The sequence below is a fragment of the Manis javanica genome, chromosome 3, assembly GCF_040802235.1.
Source record: "Manis javanica isolate MJ-LG chromosome 3, MJ_LKY, whole genome shotgun sequence".
Lineage (NCBI taxonomy): Eukaryota > Metazoa > Chordata > Mammalia > Pholidota > Manidae > Manis > Manis javanica.
In genome coordinates this window covers 67,185,544-67,205,676 of record NC_133158.1, presented here as the reverse complement: position 1 = coordinate 67,205,676, position 20,133 = coordinate 67,185,544, and the positions used below count along the sequence as shown (strand labels likewise).

The window sequence follows — 20,133 nt, the reverse complement described above, 5'->3', positions numbered from 1 at the left end:
CAATGGGGGGTATTAAAAGCAGATTAGATACAGTGGAGACAATAAATGAAATAGAAACTAGGGAAGAGGACTACAAAGATGCTGAGGCACAGAGAGAAAAAGGGTCTCTAGAAATGAAAGAATACTGAGAGAACTGTGTAACCAATCCAAACAGAACAATATTCGTATTATAGGGGAACCAGAAGAAGAAGAGAGAGAAAAAGGGATAGAAAATGTCTTTGAGGAAGTAATTGCTGAAAACTTCCCCAATCTGGGGAAGGAGATAGTTTCTCAGGCCATGGAGGTGCACAGTTCTCCCACGACAAGAGACCGAAGGAAGATAATGCCAAGACATATATTAATTAAAATGGCAAAGATCAAACAGACTATTAAAAGCAGCTAGAGAGAGAAATAAGATCACATACAAAGGAAAACCCATCAGGCTATCATCAGACTTCTTATCAGAAACCTTACATACCAGAAGGAAGTGGCATGATATATTTAATGCAATGAAGCAGAAGGGCCTCAAATCAAGAATAATTTATCTGGCAAGATTATCATTTAAATTTGAAGGAGGGGTTAAACAATTTACAGATAAGCAAAAATTGAGAGAATTTAGCTCCCATAAACCATCTCTACAGCGTATTTTGGGGGGACTGCTAAGATGGAAGTGTTCCTAAGGTTAAATATCTGTCACCAGAGGAAATAAAAAGGGATAGACAAAGAGTACAGAATATGATACCTAAAATATAAAGAATGGAGGAGGAGAAAAAGAAGGGAAAAAAAAAGAACTGTTAGGTTGTGTTTGTAATAGCATACTAAGTGAGTTAAGTTAGACTCTTAGACAGTAAGGAAGTTACCCTTGAACCTTTGGTAACCATGAATCTAATGCCTATAATGGCAATAAGTACATATCTATTAATAATCACCCTAAATGTAAATGGTCTGAATGCACCAATCAAAAGACAAAGAGTCACTGAATGGATTAAAAAACAAGACCCAACTATATGCTGCCTACAAGAGACTCACTTCAAACCCAAAGACATACTAAGTCTAAAAATGAAGGGATGGAAAAAGATATTTCATGCAACTAATAGGGAGAAAAAAGCAGGTGTTACAGTACTTATATCAGACAAAATATACTTTAAAACAAAGAAAAGTCACAAGAGACAAAGAAGGACATTACATAATGATAAAGGGGTCAGTCCAACAAGAGGATATAACCATTATAAATATCTATGCACCAAACACAGGAGCACCTACATATGTGAAACAAATACTAACAGAATTAAAAGGGCAAATAGAATGCAATGCATTCATTCTAGGAGACTTCAACATTCCACTCACTCCAAAGGACAGATAAACCAGACAGAAAATAAGTAAGGACACAGAGGCACTGAACAACACATCAGAACAGATGGACCTAACAGACATCTACAGAACTCTCCACCAAAAGCAACAAGATACACATTCTTCTCAAATGCACATGGAACATTTTCCAGGATACACCACATACTAGGCCACAAAAAGAGCCTCCAGTAAATTCAAAAAGATTGAAATTGTACCAACGAGCTTCCCACACCACAAGGGTATGAAACTAGAAACAAATTACACAAAGACAACGAAAAAGCCTACAAACACATGGAGGCTTAACAACATGCTCCTAAATAACCAATGGATCAATGACCAAATAAAGACAGAGATCAAGTAATGTATGGAGACAAATGACAACAATAATTCAACACTACAAAATCTGTGTGATGCAGTGAAGAGAGTGCTAAAAGGGAAGTATATTGCAATACTGGCCTACCCCCGGAAGGAAGAACAATCCCATATGAACAGTCCAAACTCACAATTAATGAAACTAGAAAAAGAAGAAGAAATGAGGCCCAAAGTCAGTAGAAGGAGGGACATAATAAAGATTAGAGCAGAAATAAATAAAATCGAGAAGAATAAAACAATAGAAAGAATCAATGAAAGCAGTAGCTGGTTCTTCAAGAAAATAAACAAAATAGATAAACCCCTAGCCAGACTTACCAAGAAAAAAAGAGAGTCTGCACATATAAACAGAATCAGAAATGAGAAAGGAAAAATCACTATGGACACCACAGAAATACAAAGAATTATTAGAGAATACTATAAAAAATTACATGCTGACAAACTGAATAACCAAGTAGAAGTGGACAACTTTCTAGAAAAATACAACCTTCCAAGGCTGATCCAGAAAGAAAAAGAACATCTGAACAGACCAATTACCAGCAACAAAATTGAATCGGTAATCAAAAAACTACCTAAGAACAAAACCCCTGGACCAGATGGCAGGAAGAGAAAATAAAAGCCAACCTAACTCTAAGAGCAACGCTCTTCTGGTTTCCAGATAGCCTGCTCTCCACCCTTCTTGAGAGTGCACTTACACTTTGCTTAATAAACTCTGGCTGTTTAAAACTGCCCTAAGTCTGTCTCTTGACTGAATTCTTTCCTTTGAGAAGACAAGAACTGGGGAAACTCAGCGTGTTCCACTGGTAATTACAATTACTTTATTTTTTCTACATGAATGAGTCGGCCTGAATCTTAGTCAGATTTTTTGCACCTCCTTTTTTCACAAAGAGATTAAAACAGATGCCACATTCTTGATTTTTTTGAAGTAGTTATTCACATTGCAACTCTACCTTCTTGTATTCACCCCACTGGTAGGAGAGACAGTACTGCATTTTGAGCTTTCTGGAGCTTCTGCTCCTGGAATAGATACCTCAATTGTCTTCTTCCCTCCTTCTAAAATATAAAAATAAATATTAGTTTCATTACCTTTCATTAAAATAAAAATAAGAATTTAACTTGATTTCTGTCTTACTGTAAATTTTACATTATAAATTTGGGTTTTCTTTCTATGTTTTTATCATCATGGCCTAAACACTTGATGGATTTTTTTTTCTTAAATGAACTGTGAGATAAGAAACTTTAGTTGCTAGTGTCAAGTCAGTAGCATGCCAATTCACAGAAAGCCAGAATCTTCAGACAAGTAGTATAATGTCAGATCTGGAAGTGAAAAACAGAACAACTTGAGGTTTTTGTCAATTCCAAAAAAGGAAAAGGAGAATTTCTGCAACCATTCAGTAAAATTTTAAATATTTTAAATCTATTAAGTTATTACTATTACCAAAGGTATTAAAATAGGAGGGGAAAGCTGTTTAAAGAGCTCATATGGCCAATGACAAGTATAATTATGTTTATTTTCAGTATTTCAGAAAGATGTTATTGATCAACAAATATTTACTAAGTATATACTAATCAAAGACTTCATGTCCATCCCAGGCAGTTTCACAGAGGTTCCTATGAACCACTGCTTAAAACTAGCATTTTCTGGGCCATAAAAAAGGGGGCAATGAAATCATATTTAATTTTATAACATATTCCTTAGTTGCCCTAGAGAATAAAAGAGGTTTTGCATGGCATATTTATTTTTATTTTTATTATTACAGCCCATAGAGGTTCCTATGAAACCAAGAATTTTACTTAAGAAAAGAATATCTTAGAATATAACTACTGGAAAGGAAGAACACAGCTGTAGATACACCAATTTGTTTTAGAACTTCAAATCACTTAACCTCTTTTGCCTCAGTCTACTTATTTACCAAATTAAGTATAATATCAGCTTTGTTACTGTTCTATTATTTACAATCCCCTGTAGCTTTTCACATTCCTAAATGTAACAATAGAACAGAAAGCTAATTTACAAATGAAAATGTTTTAATGGTTTTAACAGAGTAAAAGCTTGTAATTTGTTGCTGAGGAACTTCTAAAATATTTTTTTGATTCTTATACTTTATAATTAGCCTCTACATTTGTCCTACATGAATCATATACTGTAACGATTCCCATTTACATGTAGGGCACCTTAGGAACTCAGACACCAAAGATAAGCTGCACGTATCATGAGATAACTTTCTATCAGGAGACCAGTCCTGTTTCTGTCCCTTATTCTGTAACTTGGGTCTGTTTCTTTCTATGTAAATTTGAAGGCACTGAAATATATGCTCTCTGAGCAATCTTTCAGTTCAATGTATACTTGCAAAATCTAGAAAGTCAAAAGTCTCAAATGTCTAGTTTTTAAACATGAATTTGTGACCAACCTGTCCATGCTCCAAGAGGTGACTGAGTAGGGGATGCTGGTGGAGAGGAAGCATGAAAACCAATAAGTTTCTGCTGTTCTACTAACTGCAAGAGTTTTCCACGTGCCTCCATACTCTGCCGATTCAATTCTGCAATCCATTCCTCCATGCTACTTGGCATTAGAGGTTGTGCTGCTTGAAAAGTCTTTTTTTTAAAAAAAGGCACAGATTTCATATTAAAAATAGCCCAAACAATTTTGACTTTTTGTAAAAATAAACTCTTCCACTAAGAGCCAGCAAGTTAGTATTTGTAGCCCTTGCTATAATAAAGCTTGAATAGATTTACAAGTTGCTTAACTGAAAAACTAGGGCTAAAGTAAAGGGATATTAACCCTCTTAATATTGGTGCCACATAAACCCTCCAATCCTTTGTCCATGGAATGTGATGTGGGACAAAGGTTTCCTGCATTTCTTAGTATTTGCTGAGCTGCATAAAAGATCACACAAGCGAAGACCCTACTGCCGACTTCTAATAATGTTATCTATTAATGGCAGGTCTGGGGTTTGAATCACAATATACAAAAGAAAATATGCTGTAGTTGAAAGAGATGCTTCTATAATTATAATTCTCATATACACGTCATGAGATATTTGACAAAGACTTCTAGGAACCTTACTACTGCTTCTGGCCAGGTGTCAGCCTCTCAGGACACTTTTGCCCAAAGATAGCTGATTCAAGAAGTTGGTGACTGGAGAGGAATATTTGAGGTAAAGTAAAAAGGAGCCACCCAAGGAATATAACATAAGTTTAGTTTGCAAATTCCTGAGGGAAATGTAGTGTTATTCTTAATTATTTCACTTATTTAAATATGTCCCTTTGAAGAAACAACCTCCCATAGAGATCACTAATTTGTAGCTTAGGCCATTAGTAAAAAAAGTGATAAGCAAAAATATAAATTCAGATCATTTTGTATTCTGACTATAACAAAAAATGGTAGTGAGGGCAATAATATTAGATTGTCCTCTTTGACCTGATAAATACATACTAAGTAGAAAAAGAGGCAAGCTCAATTTCTAACTCTGCTGTCTTTTTTTTAAGCCAAGAGTTGTTTCAAATAATCTTAAAAACTACAAACATGGAGTATCTCCAATGACTCAAAATTGAGGTAGTTCATACTTAAATGCATCTGTATTGATCTGCTGCCCACCTGTAATACCCCTTCCTGGCTCCTCTTCTGCCAATCCCTTCTGACCACTCTGTCTGCGAATCGATACCCATACTGCCCCTCTTCCCCACAAGCCAGTGCTGACAGCGATGGCCCTTATCCCCACCCATCCCCACTTCCTCATGGAAGCCCTCAATCCAACATTGGTAAAGCCCTTATGGAAGCAGTCCCCTCCGGAACCCCTAACCCAGGAAGCTGCCCAGCTCCCTCCCACTGCTAAAACAATTAATTAAATTCCTAGATGTCCCTAGTCAACCCTCACTGGTACTCACAGCAGTCATGTCACTTGCATGACTTGTCTCCTCTCTGTTTAACTCCCGAAGTCCATCCCCTTGCTCTCCCACTGGCCCAATATTATTATTCAGATGTGCCTTGATAGTTGAATTCTGTAGTGTCAGCTCAGCAATCCGTGCCATGATGTCCTTTCTTTGTATTGCCCCATTCGTTCCAAGCTGTTGCCCATCTCCAAGTCCTGGGGGATCTTCTGAAAACACAGGGTTTCTCGCCTGCACAGAGTTTGGACGGGAACCACAGAGGGGTTGTGAGAGGCTAACAAAAGGAGCCTGGGTTTTATTCTCCAGGTCTTCTCTCATGTGAGAGACCCTCCACCTCTGAGGGAAGAGATGGCTCTCTTCACTTGAATTCTGAATGTCTGTGCCAGGAGATAAGGTCTTCTTTTCCCAATTTTGCTCCTTCTCAATTATTTCCACAGCTGGAGGAACTCGTGGAGCAGGGTGAGTTTGAACAGTCCTCCTCAATACTGTAGATAAAATTAAAACATCAGAAACACATTTCATTTAGCCATAGATTGGCACTATAGTCATCTCATTAGCTTTTGATAAAAGGGTTTGGTTTCTGAATACCTCAATTATTTTAACAGGGAATATACCAGCAATACCAGCTCTGACAACCAAGCACAAAGACTTTTATATTCCTTAAAGCTTTATGAGTATCCTGTGAAAAACCATCCGTCAACTTCACGTTTTAACACATATATTAACTCATATCTGGGAATCTTGGGGATTTAGATAACCTGATGTAAACTGAGGATGATCAGGAAAGGCATCTCTAAAGGAGTAAAATTTTAAAATGATTACATATGTGGCAGAAAGTAGAGCAAAGTGAGAACAAGACAGTGAGAACAACATATGTGAAGACCCAAAAACAGGAAATAGAGAGGAGGCCAGTCTAGCTGTGGCACAGCCATAGGAAGAAATGGGAAAATTTGAGATTGGAGAGGTATGCAGGGGCAAGTATTTCTTACAGAGCTTTTTAAGCCATACTAGGAATTTTTCAATTCAATCAAAGAGCAATGAAACTGGGAGGTTTGGCAATGACTTGATTTACATTTCTTGAATGCTATGGATAATTGGAAGGTCCAGGAATGGAAGTAGGGAGACCAGTAAGCAATTGCGGTAGTCTAGAAGAAAGTTCATGGTAGTTTTGACTAAGCATGTTGGTTATAGCCATGGAGAGAAGTAGATAAACTTGAGAGGCACTAGGAGAGAGATGAACTGGAAGGGGGAAATAAAAGAAACACACAGATCAAGATGGCATGCACAACTGAACAGTGGTGATGTCATTTACTGAGAGGGATACATGCATCAGGAATTCAAGAGAGTCATCTAGGCTAAGACAAAACTAGAAGTCACTGGCATATAGAAAGTACTGGAAGGCATGAGAATGAGTAGGACTATTTAAAGACAAAGAATAGAGTGAGAAAAGAAACTAGTACTAAGACACGAGGAACTCAACATTTAAAGTCAGGTAAAGGATGGGAAGCTGGTGAAGCAGACTGAAACAAAACAGCCAGAAACAATGAAGCAGTCCACGAAACTCCTGAAGACCATCCATGAGTCCCAAGTTAAGAACCTCTGAGCTAAGGATTAATGGTAAAATTTTTTAAATTTTATTCAGAACTCTACATATGTGCTGTCAAAGTGACTCTAAAGCTTTTTTTAATTGTCTAATGATTTTTGTTAGAAAATTCTCCCAAGTGACTGCAGTAAAAACTTTTGAGGAGGAAGTTAATAACCAGACAGGACTTTAAAAATCTGTAAAGCCACCATTCTTACCTTCCCTCAGTTAAACTTTCATTACCCTCTGGAATACAATCTCCTCTGGGGTCAGGCCCCTCCTACGCTCCTGGACCATAGGGACAAAGAGGATTCCCCTTACTCCACATTGTAATGCTGAAGACTTGGATCCTTTCATCTACATTTAATATTTACAATGTCTAATGGAACAGATATATAATGAAATGCAACATCACATTTTACCATACGTGCAACAAACATTACATAAACCACCCTGAAAAATCCTCCTTCAGGCTAAAGGTTTTGTATGGTAATCAGTATCTTTTTAAATTGTTTATCAGGTAACCACGAACACAATACATTACATATATAAAGCATAAAAAACAACTGCCAATTACCTTTAGAAGAAGCCTGCTTACCTTCCTGCATAGGAGAGAATTCTGAGTTGCTCTTCTGCCTCGGTGGTGTCAGCAACAGAGCTGGCTCAAACATACGTGCTGGGAAATTGCTGGGCAGGTTCACACCACCTAGAGGGTTTGGCACCTGAGAGAACTTCACAGGCAAGTCTTCCTGTGGGAATTCAACCACTTCTTCCCCTCTGAACCTCGGTGGCATGGAGACATTAGCATTTACGACGGAACCCTCTGAAGAAGATGAGAGCCTATCAGCACTTACAGGAACTAGGGGCACATCGTGTATTATACATGTAAGTATAAGGTGCTTACCCTTAACTGCATTTCTGTAAAGGACAAATGTCCCACAGACTGCAGAGCCTCTACCTTCTAGGCTATCTCCTCCTTCAGCAGTAACTCACAGGGAGGCTCCAGTGGGGCCAGCCTGGCAAGGAGTGACTGCCTCTGAGAAAAGCCCTGAGGGCCCCAGTCCTTGAGACCTATGCTAGCCACTGAGTTTATCTCAGGTAAGTTAAATTTTCATCAGCCATTTCTTAGAATCCCCCTTCCTGAGCAAACACTCCTAAATACATAAAGCACTTTCCCCCATAAAAACAGTCATCAAAGCACTACTTAGAAGCAAAAAACATGAAAAGGCTTAAGTGTCCTACTTAGCCAATGGCATATGACAGCACAAAATGAAGAGAGGCTTTCAAACATCACCATAAGTGAACAAAGTTATGAATTTCCAAAGCTCGTTTTGTTTTCCTTCCAAGACCATCCCTTCTCCTCCTGAGCCTGGCGCATGGTGATCAAGAGGGCTGCACCAAAGCCCCACTGGTATAGGAAGCTGGTTCTGCTGCTCTCTGTGTGCATGACCACTGAGCTACCCACCCTCCCTAAGCCTCGGTTCTCTCATCTCAAGAATAGGGATAACCCCAATACCTACCTCATAAGACTATTGTGAGGATTAAATAAGATAATACACATAAAACACTGAAAAAGTACCTGGCATAGAACAAGTATCCGATAAATATTAGTTGGAAATAGTAATGATAATTGTAATGGCAATGCTGTATGTGCATAAACAGCCAATAACTCCATGTAAGTTTACAGCTTTTATTTGTTTATAAGTACTTTTTTATCAACCTGGGGTAATAAGACCACACTCACCTGGATTGTCTATAATTCTACTTGTGGCTCCCCTTTCTGATGCCTGACTTTCTTTGTGGCTATTTATCACTGGACAGTTCTTAATGGCATGTGTGAGCGATATAAGTTGCTCATCTGTTGTGACCACATACTGCTGTAGTCTTGCCTAGAGAACAAAGATGAAGTGACACCACTGGAACATCAGACATCAAATCACTACCTACATATGTATAAGCATATCATTATTTTAAATACTTCAGGAATTTTAGACTTTCATTCAAATACCAAAACAGAGCATTCATAAGAATACATAATTATAAATATTTTTAAAGCCCCATGATAGAGGAATGGTTAAATATATCATGGAATATTATTAGTAAATATACTTTATAACAAAAATAAGAATTACTCTTTTCATGGGGCTTTTGATTTATAAAACTTCTTTGTATAGATGTTATCAACTGACTCTCAAGCTACCCCAAGAGACATTCCTAGCAGGTGGAGGAAACGCAATAGAACATTACACAGGCATTGAAACTGATAAACATAAACACTATAAAGATTTATAATAATGCATGTAAAATAATGTTAAGACAAAAAATATAGAGATATTATATACACATGCAGATACATATATCTCTCCAACATGTGCAGACATTTGATATAAATCAGATGCGGTCTGAAGTAAGAAATATTATTAGGAGGACTACTGAATAAAGTATACTGAGCATTTTTATTCAGCCCAAATTTTTCCCCAGATTCCACACCCATATATCCAATAGCCTACTCAACATCTCCACCTAAAACTCACATTAGTTTCTCTTAAAATACAAAACCAAACTCCTGAACATCCCCACCTCATCAATAACAACTCCATCCAAACTTTGGTATCACCCTTGACTCTTGCTCACATCTTGTTCACATATCCACACATCAGCAAATACTATTGGCTGCCTTCAAAATATAGTTTGGTTACTTTTCACAACTTTTCCCACCTCTACCCTAGACCAAGCTGCATATTTCACCTGAATTACTCCAATAATTCTGGTCTGCAATACTCTGCCTCTGTGGTCGACCACCTAGAGTCAAGTCCTGTATTGTTCCCAAATGAGGCAGAGGCACCTTGGGCACTAGAGTGAACTCACAGGGGCACCACAGGACATTTTAAAGTTTTAAGGGGACCAATGAGGCTCAACATTTGTCTGGCACCAGTGAACTACTACTAGCTTGAGGCAGCTCACAAACTCAACATTAGGTCAAAATATGTACATTTGATGATGTCATAGCCTCATGAAGCAGGGCTTTCAGTAGTTTCTTTGCCTAAAAGCAATACTGCATAAAAATTATTGTGTAATAAAAAACAAGAGTGATGGTGTCCAATATGATTCCAAGCTGCAGGAAGCTGTTCAGTGCCCAACAGGTGGATCTATCCCATTAGTAAATAATTGTGGTTATTTAGTCATGAATAAAAATATGCTTTTTCCTATCATTTTACAAGTTTTCCAAACAGCATCAAAGTTGTTAAGACAAATACTAAGTTGTTTGAACCTAACTACTTAAGAAATGAACTGCTGGGTACTTCTTTTGGCCTACGGGTGTCTTGAGACACTAAGGATGCCATGAACCAAAAAAGGGCAATGATCTCTGATCTCATGTCAGCATAGCAGCCCACAGGGATCCTCTTAAAACCCAAATCAGATCACGTGCCTGCTCTACTCAAAACTCTGCAGTAGTTTCCCATCTCACTATGTGTAAAAGCCCAAGTGCTTACCTGGCCTGCAACGCCCCGCAGGATCTGCTCTTGCTCCTACTACTTTGCCTTTCCCACATTCCGCCCCAACAACACTGGTCTCCTTGCTGTTTTTTAGCAAAACAGCCATACACCTACATCAAGACCTCTGCACTCACTGTTCCTCCACCTAGACTGCTCTTCCCTCAGCTATCTGTATGCTTGTCCCCTCACCTCCTCAGGCAGGCATGGCCCAACCAATTTATAACTTCCCACCCTAGGCACTTCCTGTCCCTTTTACCTGCCTTATTATTCTTTATAATAAGTGTCACCATCTAACCTACAATATATTTCACATTTTTCCCCAGGATTTGTTTAGAATATAAGTTCCATAAAGGCAAAGATTACTTCTTTGTTCACTACTGCATTTCCTCACCTACAGTAGTGCCAGGACCCCTGTAGGTGTTCATTAAAATCTACTTTACAAATTAGTACATTTTAAAATTTCCCATCTTCCCAGGAGAATTTAAAACATATATTCAAACAAATATTTATACATGAATATTCACAGCAGTGTTATTCAACTATAATACACAAAAACTGGAAACAACTGAGATGTCCATCAACTGAATAAATGGATAAGCAAAATGTCATATATCTATACAATGGAACATGACTGGGCAATAAAATGGAAGGAGGTACTAATATGCACTACAACATGGATAAACCTTGAAAACATCATGCTAAGTGAAAGAAGCCAGACACAAAAGACCCTGTATTGCATAATATCATTTATATGAAATAACGAGATTCAGCAAATCATAGAAACATAAAGTAGATTTGTGATCACTAGGAGTTGGGGAGGAGAGAATATAGCGTGACTACTAGTAAGTATTGGGTTTCTCTTAGGGGTAATGAAAAGGTTCTGGAATTAGGTAATGGAGCTGGTGAACAATTCTGCAAATACACTAAAAACCACTGCACTTTGGAGGGTGAATCAAACAGCATGTGAACCATATATCAACAGAAAAGTTGCATATCTCATATCTACATCCATTGGCACAGACACAACTTGCCACTAATGATTGCTTTTCTAGACCCTTTTGGTTGACAATTAAAAGTAATAATAGCCTGGCTAATAATTAAAAATAATAACCACCATTTGAGAACAAAAAGATGAATAAAACCATCTCTGCCCTCTAGCCACTCACAATCTTGATGACAGGTGCTTATGTATGTGTAACACGAGTTGGTAAATGTAATGACGGCAATATCCAGAGGGTGTGCAAGTGCACAAAGGAAGGATACTTAATGCAGCATGAAGGCAGATTTTCCAGAAGAAATACTGTACAGGTCTTCTTTTAAGGAAGAAGCAATCAGACAAGTGACAAGGAGGACTTACCTAATAAATATAAAGCTACTGTCAACAACTTTAAATTGTATGTGCTGACAGGAGAGGTCCTCAAATGGTATCCTCTGCTGTTTTGAAATTAGAACTAGCATAACACTCATTTCACATTTTGGGTAAACTATTAAAATATTTGTAATCATTTAAATGTAGAGTCTGTCTTCCCCTCTAAACAGTAAGTTTCTTAAAGATAGTAGAATTATTCTATATACTCCTTGCAGTCCAAGTTTCTACTAGAGAAACTCCAACACATGTTCCATGGAAGCTGCCACTGAGGATAATAAAGAAGTGATGAGTAATCACACCAGCACAACTAAGTTAAAGGGAACTAGAAGAGAAGCTCATACATACTTAAAGATGCTTTATACAACTAAACAGAAAAGTTTGGGATTGCATTTGAGTACCTGGGTAGCAGTATTTTCCTGTCTAAGAAGAAGAATTTCAGCTGTCAGAGCATCAATGAGCTCTCGATGTTCACCTAATACTTGTTCCAGCTGCCGCCTTGTCTCTACTTCTTTACGCAGTTGGAGCTCACTCTACAAAAAATATTGAACTCCCATCAATAGTATCACACGTTGGAAACTAAAAGTTTCTATGCAAAATTGTCAAAGAAGATAATACTTACAAAGAATATATTATGTGACAATAATAAGAATTAAATATTTTTATTAAAAAAAGCTTGTATTTCATTGTAATGTGTTGCTTTCTCCTCTTCTCTTCTTTAAATAGAACACAATAAACAGAATGACATATAGGATGAAATAACTACAGTTTTTATAGAGGAAAATACATACAATATTGCTTGAATATACATAGGCCGTAATCTAGAAGGATACACTGGTGTCTGCTAATAGTTGGCTACAAAGAAGCAAACAGGTTAAATGGAAGTTACAGGTGGGAGCTGAATTTTCTATGGTACACCCTTCTGTGTCTCTGAATTTCACACCATGTGAATGCATCACCAATTCAAAAATTAAGTTTGTTAAAATATAAATTGGGCTAGCTTTGTAAAGCAAGTGATTGACTAAAAAATACATGCTTCTAAGCCTGCAATACTTTCAAAGAACCAAAAGTACAGTTCTCGAGACTCCTGACTGAGGGGTGGAAGACTTTCTTAGATCTGACAGCATAACAAATCTTTCACCAAAAAGCAATTCTAGTTAGATGGCTCCAGAGAAATTGAAACATCTGAATTAGAGTGGTTAATCAACTTTTCTGAATAATATTTCCTGAAACATTTTTTGTCATGTTTGTTTAACAAATTTAAATACATAAAAAATAGTTTACATAGTTTAAATAGATCTTTTAAAAATGAAATATATAGCTGACTCTAATTCTGAGGACTGATTATTACAAAGACATCAAATTAACAATTGTTGCTTGGTTTATAAATCATTTTCACAACAAAACATCTCCCACTCCAGAGACTGAAGCAGAAGCCCAAGTTACCAGTCATACAGATAACATGAAGAATTTGCTCAACCTGTGGCTAGATTATAGACATGCTACTCCCTAAACAGAACTAAAGTGGAGTAGGAAGCAGAGAAAAGCAATACAGTAAGGACACATTTAGTAGTTCTATTTAATCTCTAACTGCCAAACAGTAACATTCATGGATTAGCACAAGATGTAAATTTACAGCAGATCTACCTTACTACATATTTTACTAAAGCTCATATTAAAATCAGTATCACTTACCTGAGCATGTATCAACATGCTAGATGATACATAAATTAGCATGTAGAGTGAAATTAAGAGGATAAATCTGTACAGCAGATAATATAAAACTGAACTATCTTAAAGCTATTCAAATTTGACTGTACTTTATTCAGAGGTTGCAATAAATTAAGTGTAGAGGGAAAAAAAATACCCACACATTTCTGCCAGGACTCTTAACAGGAGATTCTAGTAACCTCAAGCTCTTACCTCTTTAAGGTATCGAACCAGACGGCAGAGGGAGCTCACTAGTGACAGAGTGAAGCCTGTGAGACCTTGACTACTCTGCAGTCCCTTGACCTCACGTCCTGTCAACCGTTCATATTCTTCCATTTCATGTTCCACTTCCTGTATCATGCCTTTGAGGACATCCAGGCTGGTATTATTGCTACTTGGTAACTCTGTGGAGGCACTGCTAGCTGATAATGTGTTTTTCTTTGGCTTGGATGAAGCACACAAATCTGGTTTTCTTTTCACTGATAATGACAGAAGTCATTCTATTTTAAAACCATGAAATATTATACTAGAAAATGACTATAAAAACTTCTGACTATTGTTCACAATTTAATAAAAGGTTTTTACAGAAGCTATCACCATTTTCTCATAAAAAAACCTATGCAGTTTAGACCAAGTTTATACTACCTATAATGAATATACTAGAACCATATTTTTACAGTTACAGAGAATGAAAGGAGGCATTTCTTAGCTACTATTCAACAAACTCTTACTGGAACTAACTGAAGTTTAAGGAAAAAATAATTTACTAAGAGATTAAGATAGCTGAATCAAGTTACATGTTTAATAACTCATCTTTGTGAATTAAGGGACTGAACCTTTATTTAACAGCTGCTTTTGCTTCCTTGAGTTCAGTACTTGTCCCACAACATAGCTTGAGTCTACAGTCTCAGTAGAGTCTTTAGATTGAAGTCTGGTGTGGATTCTCTTGACAGCATTGGTAGCATTCAGAGCAACTAAAAGGAAGAATACTTTCAAAAGTATCTCAAGTGAACAACAACAAAAATTTTTTAAAGCATTTCAATTGACAAATCAATCAATATATTACTCAAACAGGCTAAGACAGTCAAAACTCAAATAACATTACTTTAAAAATTACTGTGTTAAGAAAGAACATAATAAAGCAAGCTGCTGTCCTGTGAGAAATAACACAATGGGGAAACAAACCTTTTTGTTCCCCTGGTGAAGGGGTGGATGACGGAGTTCCTGGAGGGGTTGTTACTGGTGACTGTGTTGCTCTTTTTCGCTGAGTATCAGTCCACAGTTTATTAATTAACTCAGGACTATCCTCCTTTAGTTGAGGGAGAAACCTATGAATTAAGGAACAAGCTATATTAGAATTAATAAATGTTATAATTTAAACTGTTCAACTGCTTACATGTTTGATTTGAAGAAACTTTTCTAAGTTTATAATCAAAGAAAATTTATAATAAAAAAAAAATACATTTTGCTTTAACTGATAAGATAGCTAAAATGCCAGTCTTCTTTGTGTTAAAAGCAATCATTCCATCTTCCAGTTTCCTACCTATGCTGGCTCCTCAAACAGGCAGAATTTTCCCTCTCTGAAGTTTTGTGGCAAGAGACCCGTCCTCTTTACTCTTTCTCTAGAGAAGGCACATAGCTGGGTCCTTTCTCATTTCTCTCTCCTATGAAGGAGCCTGTCCTCAGAGCACCGTCTCTGCTCATCCCCAAAGTAGTGACTGGAGAAGACTCTCCCCAGGTGTGATGGGGAGCAGGGAGAACAAGGGGGAATAAGCGCTGCATGGTAGAGGGCTAGAGAGCTATGCCTTTTACTGTAATCATAGTTGCCATTGATACAGTTGATATTCTAATCTCCAATTAAAATGTATTCCTCTGTCTACTTTAGATTGAAGGTCATGAAGCCACTAAATAAGATTTCCCTCTTTCCTCTTTTTAATAACAGTTTTATTGATTTATAGCTCACATAGCCTACAGTCTACTTATTTAAAGTAAAATATTCAGTGATCTTTAGTATATTCACAGAATTGTACAACCTGTCATTAATTTTAGAACATTTTCATTACATTAAAAGAAACTCCATATTCTTTAACTGAGACTTAAAAGAGGTAGAAGGCCAAAGAGCGAAAACAACCCAAATGTCCACCAGCTGACGAATGGATACATAAAATGTGCCAAATCCACACAGTGGAATACTATGCAGCCATTGAATCTTGCAAACATTATGAAATTTCATGTCTGGTAAAAGACACCAGACACAAAAAACTACATATTGAATGGGCTTATATGAATGAAATATCCAGAAAGGCAAAGCTATAGAAGTAGAAAACAGATTAATCAAATAGATGAGGTAGGGATTTGGGAGGACTAGCCCCTCAAAAGAAACCCACCACCTGATCTCTGCCACCGTGAATATTACCTTGTCTGACTAATAAGGGGCTTTGCTGGTGTGATCAGTTTAAGAAGGATCTTGAAATAGGGAGATGACCCTGGATTTTCCAGCTGAGCTCCAAATGCAATTACGTGCATCCTTACAAGAGGGAGACAGAGGAAGACTGTGACACACACACAGAGGAGGTGATGTGAAAATGGAAGCAGAGATTGGAGCTATGCGGACACAAGTCAAGGAATGCCATCAGCCACCAGAAACAGGAAGTGGCAAGGAATGGGTTTTTCTCCTAGAGAATCCAGTGGGACTGTGGCTCTACCAACACCTTGATTTCAGACTAGTGAAACAGATTTTTGGATTTCAGGCATCCAGAACTGTGAGAGAATAAACTTCTATTGTTTTAAGGCATCAAGTTTGTGATAATTTGTAAAAGCAACCAAAGAAAACAAACACAAATTTTAGTACCTAGATACGGAGTGCTGGGTAACAAATACTTGAAAGAAGTAGCTTTAGGATTGGGTAATGGGTAAAAGCTGAAGAATTTTTAAGTGAATGATAGAAAAAGCCTCGGTTGCTTTAAAAAAAACTACTGGTAGAGGGAGGAGGAAAAGATGGCAGCGTGAGTAGTGTGGAGGAAATCTCCTCCCAGAACCACATATATTTTGAAAATACAGCAAACACAACTCTTCCTAAAAGAGTGACCAGAAGTAAGATGTCTAAGGCTACACAGCTGTCACCAGAGAAAATAAAACCACAGCAAAGTAAGTAGACCAACTAAATACTACCCAAAAGCAAAATTAAGCCTGCTACCCAAAAAGTCAGTCAAGGGATACACAAAGAGAACAGAATATGAAATCTAAGATATAAAGAGTGGAGGAGTAAGAAAAAGAAGGGAGAGAAAAAAGAATCATCAGACTGTGCTTATAATAGCATAATAAGTGGGTTAAGTTAGACTGTTAGTAAAGAAGCTGCCCTTGAACCTTTGGTAACCATGAATCCAAAGTCTGCAGTGGCAATAAGTCACCCTAAATGTAAAAAAGTCACCCTGCATGCACCAATCAAAAGACACAGAGTTACAGAGTGGAATAAAAAGCAAGACCCATCTGCATGTTCCCTACAAGACTCACTTCAAACCCAAAGACATACACAGACTAAAACTGAAGGAATGGAAAAAGATATTTCATGCAAACTAACAGGGAGGAAAAAGCAGTAGTTGCAGTACTTGTATCAGACAAAATAGACTTCAAAACAAAGAAAGTAACAAGAGACCAAGCATTATATAATGATAAAGGGGGCAGTCCAACAAGAGGATATAACCATTATAAATATCTATGCATCCAACACAAGAACACCTACATATGTGAAACAAATACTAACAGAATTAAAAGGGGGAAACAGAATGCAATGCATTCATTTTAGGAGACTTCAAACAAACCACTCACTCCAAAGAACAGATCAACCAGACAGAAAATAAGTAAGGACAGAGGCACTGAACAACACATTAGAACAGATGGACCTAACAGACATCTATAGAACATTCCAGCCAAAAGCAGCAGGATACACATTCTTCTCAAGTGCACATGGAACATTTTCCAGAATAGACCACATACTAGGCCACAAAAAAGAGCCTCAGCAAATGCAAAAAGTTTGAAATTCTACCAAACAACTTCTCAGATCACAAAGGTATAAAGCTAGAAATAAATTGTACAAAGAAAACAAAAAGACTCACAAACACATGGAGGCTTAACAACATGCTCCTAAATAATCAATGGATCAATGACCAAATTCAAACAGAGATCAAGCAATATATGGAGACAAATGAAAACAACAACACAACACCCCAACTACTGTGTGACACAGCAAAGGCAGTTCTAACAGGAAAGTATATAGCAATCCAGGCCTATTTAAAGAAAGAAGAACAATCCCAAATGAATAGTCTAAAGTCACAATTTTTGAAACTGGAAAAAGAAGAACAAATGAGGCCCAAAGTCAGCAGAAGGAGGGACATAATAAAGATCAGAGAAGAAATAAATAAAATTGAGAAAATAAAACAATAGAAAAAAGTAAAAGAAACCAAGAGCTGGTGCTTTGAGAAAATTAACAAAATAGATAAACCCCTAGCCAGACTTATAAAGAAAAAAGAACCTATACACAGAAACAGAATAAAAAATTAAAAAGGAAAAATCACTATGGACACATCACGAAGAATTATTAGAGAATACAATGAAAAATTATATGCTAACAAACTGGATAACCAAGAAGAAATGGACAACTTTCTAGAAAAAAAACAACCTTCCAAGATTAACCCAGGAAAAAGCAGAAAATCTGAACAGACCAATTACCAGCAATGAAACTGAACTGGAAATAAAAAAACCTACCTAAGAACACAACACCAAGACTAGATGGATTCACCACTGAATTTTATCAGACATTTAAAGAAAACATAATACCCATCCTCCTTCAAGTTTTCCAAAAAGTAGAAAAGGAGGGAATACTCCCAAACTCATTCTATGAAGCCAGCATCACTGTAATACCAAAACCAGGCAAATACACCACAAAAAAAGAAAATTACAGACCAATATCCCTGATGAACATAGATGCAAAAATACTCAACAAAATATTAGCAAACCGAATTCAAAAATACATCAAAAAGATCATCCATCATGATCCAGTTTGATTTATTCCAGGGATACAAGGATGGTACAATATAAGAAAAACCATCAACATCATCCACCACATCAACAAAAAGAGGGACAAAAACTACATGATCATTTCCATACATGCTGAAAAAGCATTTGACAAAATTCAATATCCATTCATGATAAAAACTCTCAGCAAAATGGGTATAGAGAGCAAGTACCTCAACATTATAAAGGCCACATATGAAAACCCACAGCCAACGTCATACTTAACAGTGAGAAGCTGAAAGCCTTTCCTTTAAGATCGGCAAGTGCCCACTCTCCCCACTATATTCAACATAGTACTAGAGGAACTCACCACAGCAATCAGACAACACAAAGAAATAAAAGGCATCCAGATTGTCAAGGAAGAAGTTAAACTGTCCCTGCTTGCAAATGACATGATATTGTATATAAAAAACACTAAAGACTCCACTCCAAAACTACTAAATCTAATATCTGAATTCAGCAAAGTTACAGGATACAAAATTAATACACAGAAAACTGTTGCACTCTATACACTAACAATGAACTAGCAGAAAGAGAATTTAGGAAAAATATTCCATTCATCATTGCATCAAAAAGAATAAAATACCTAGGAATAAACATAACCAAGGAAGTGAAAGACCTATACTCTGAAAACTACAAACCCAACCACATATGGTCAATTAATATACAATAAAAGAGCTATGGACATACAATGGGGATATGACAGCCTCTTCAACAACTGGTCTTGGCAAAACTGGACAGCGACATGTAAGAGAATGAAACTGGATTATTGTTTAACTCCATACACAAAAGTAAACTTGAAATGGATCAAAGACTTGAATGTAAGTCATGAAATCAAAAAACTCTTAGAAGAAAACATAGGCAAAAATCTCTTGAATATAAACATGAGCAACTTCTTCCTGAATGCATCTCCTTCAGCAAGGGAAACAAAATAAAAAATGAATAAATGGGACTACATCATGCTAAAAACTTCTGTACAACAGACACCATAAGCAGAACAGAAAAGCATCCTACAATATGGGAGAATATATTTATAAATGACATATCCGACAAGGGGTTAACATCCAAAATATATAAAGAACTCACATGCCTCAACATTCAAAAAACAAACAACCCAATTAAAAATGGGCAGAGGATATGAACAGACACTTCTCCAAAGAAGAAATTCAGATGGCCAACAGGAACATGAAAAGATGCTCCACATCGCTAATTATCAGGAAAATGAATGAGATATCACCTCATACCAGTTAGGATGGCCAACATAGAAAAGACTAGGAACAACAAATGCTGGTGAAGAAGCAGAGAAAGGGACACCC

At 37.0% G+C, this 20,133-nt stretch overlaps 1 protein-coding gene across 15 annotated transcripts in view; it reads right to left on the bottom strand.

Moving 5' to 3' along the window:
- Positions 1–20,133, bottom strand: part of SPICE1 (spindle and centriole associated protein 1) — a 58,211-nt gene that overhangs the window by 4,512 nt on the left and 33,566 nt on the right. For 9 of the 15 annotated variants that reach the window (XM_073231672.1, XM_073231675.1, XM_073231673.1 and 6 more), the window contains 9 exons: positions 14,930–15,072; positions 14,581–14,733; positions 13,958–14,223; positions 12,436–12,567; positions 8,916–9,060; positions 7,770–7,994; positions 5,587–6,074; positions 4,110–4,293; positions 2,649–2,751 (listed from right to left, as the gene is read on the bottom strand). In XM_073231672.1, the coding sequence (XP_073087773.1) occupies positions 2,649–2,751; positions 4,110–4,293; positions 5,587–6,074; positions 7,770–7,994; positions 8,916–9,060; positions 12,436–12,567; positions 13,958–14,223; positions 14,581–14,733; positions 14,930–15,072 (1,839 nt within the window). The other 6 variants (XR_012129207.1, XM_073231677.1, XM_073231674.1 and 3 more) reach the window with 6 other exon arrangements.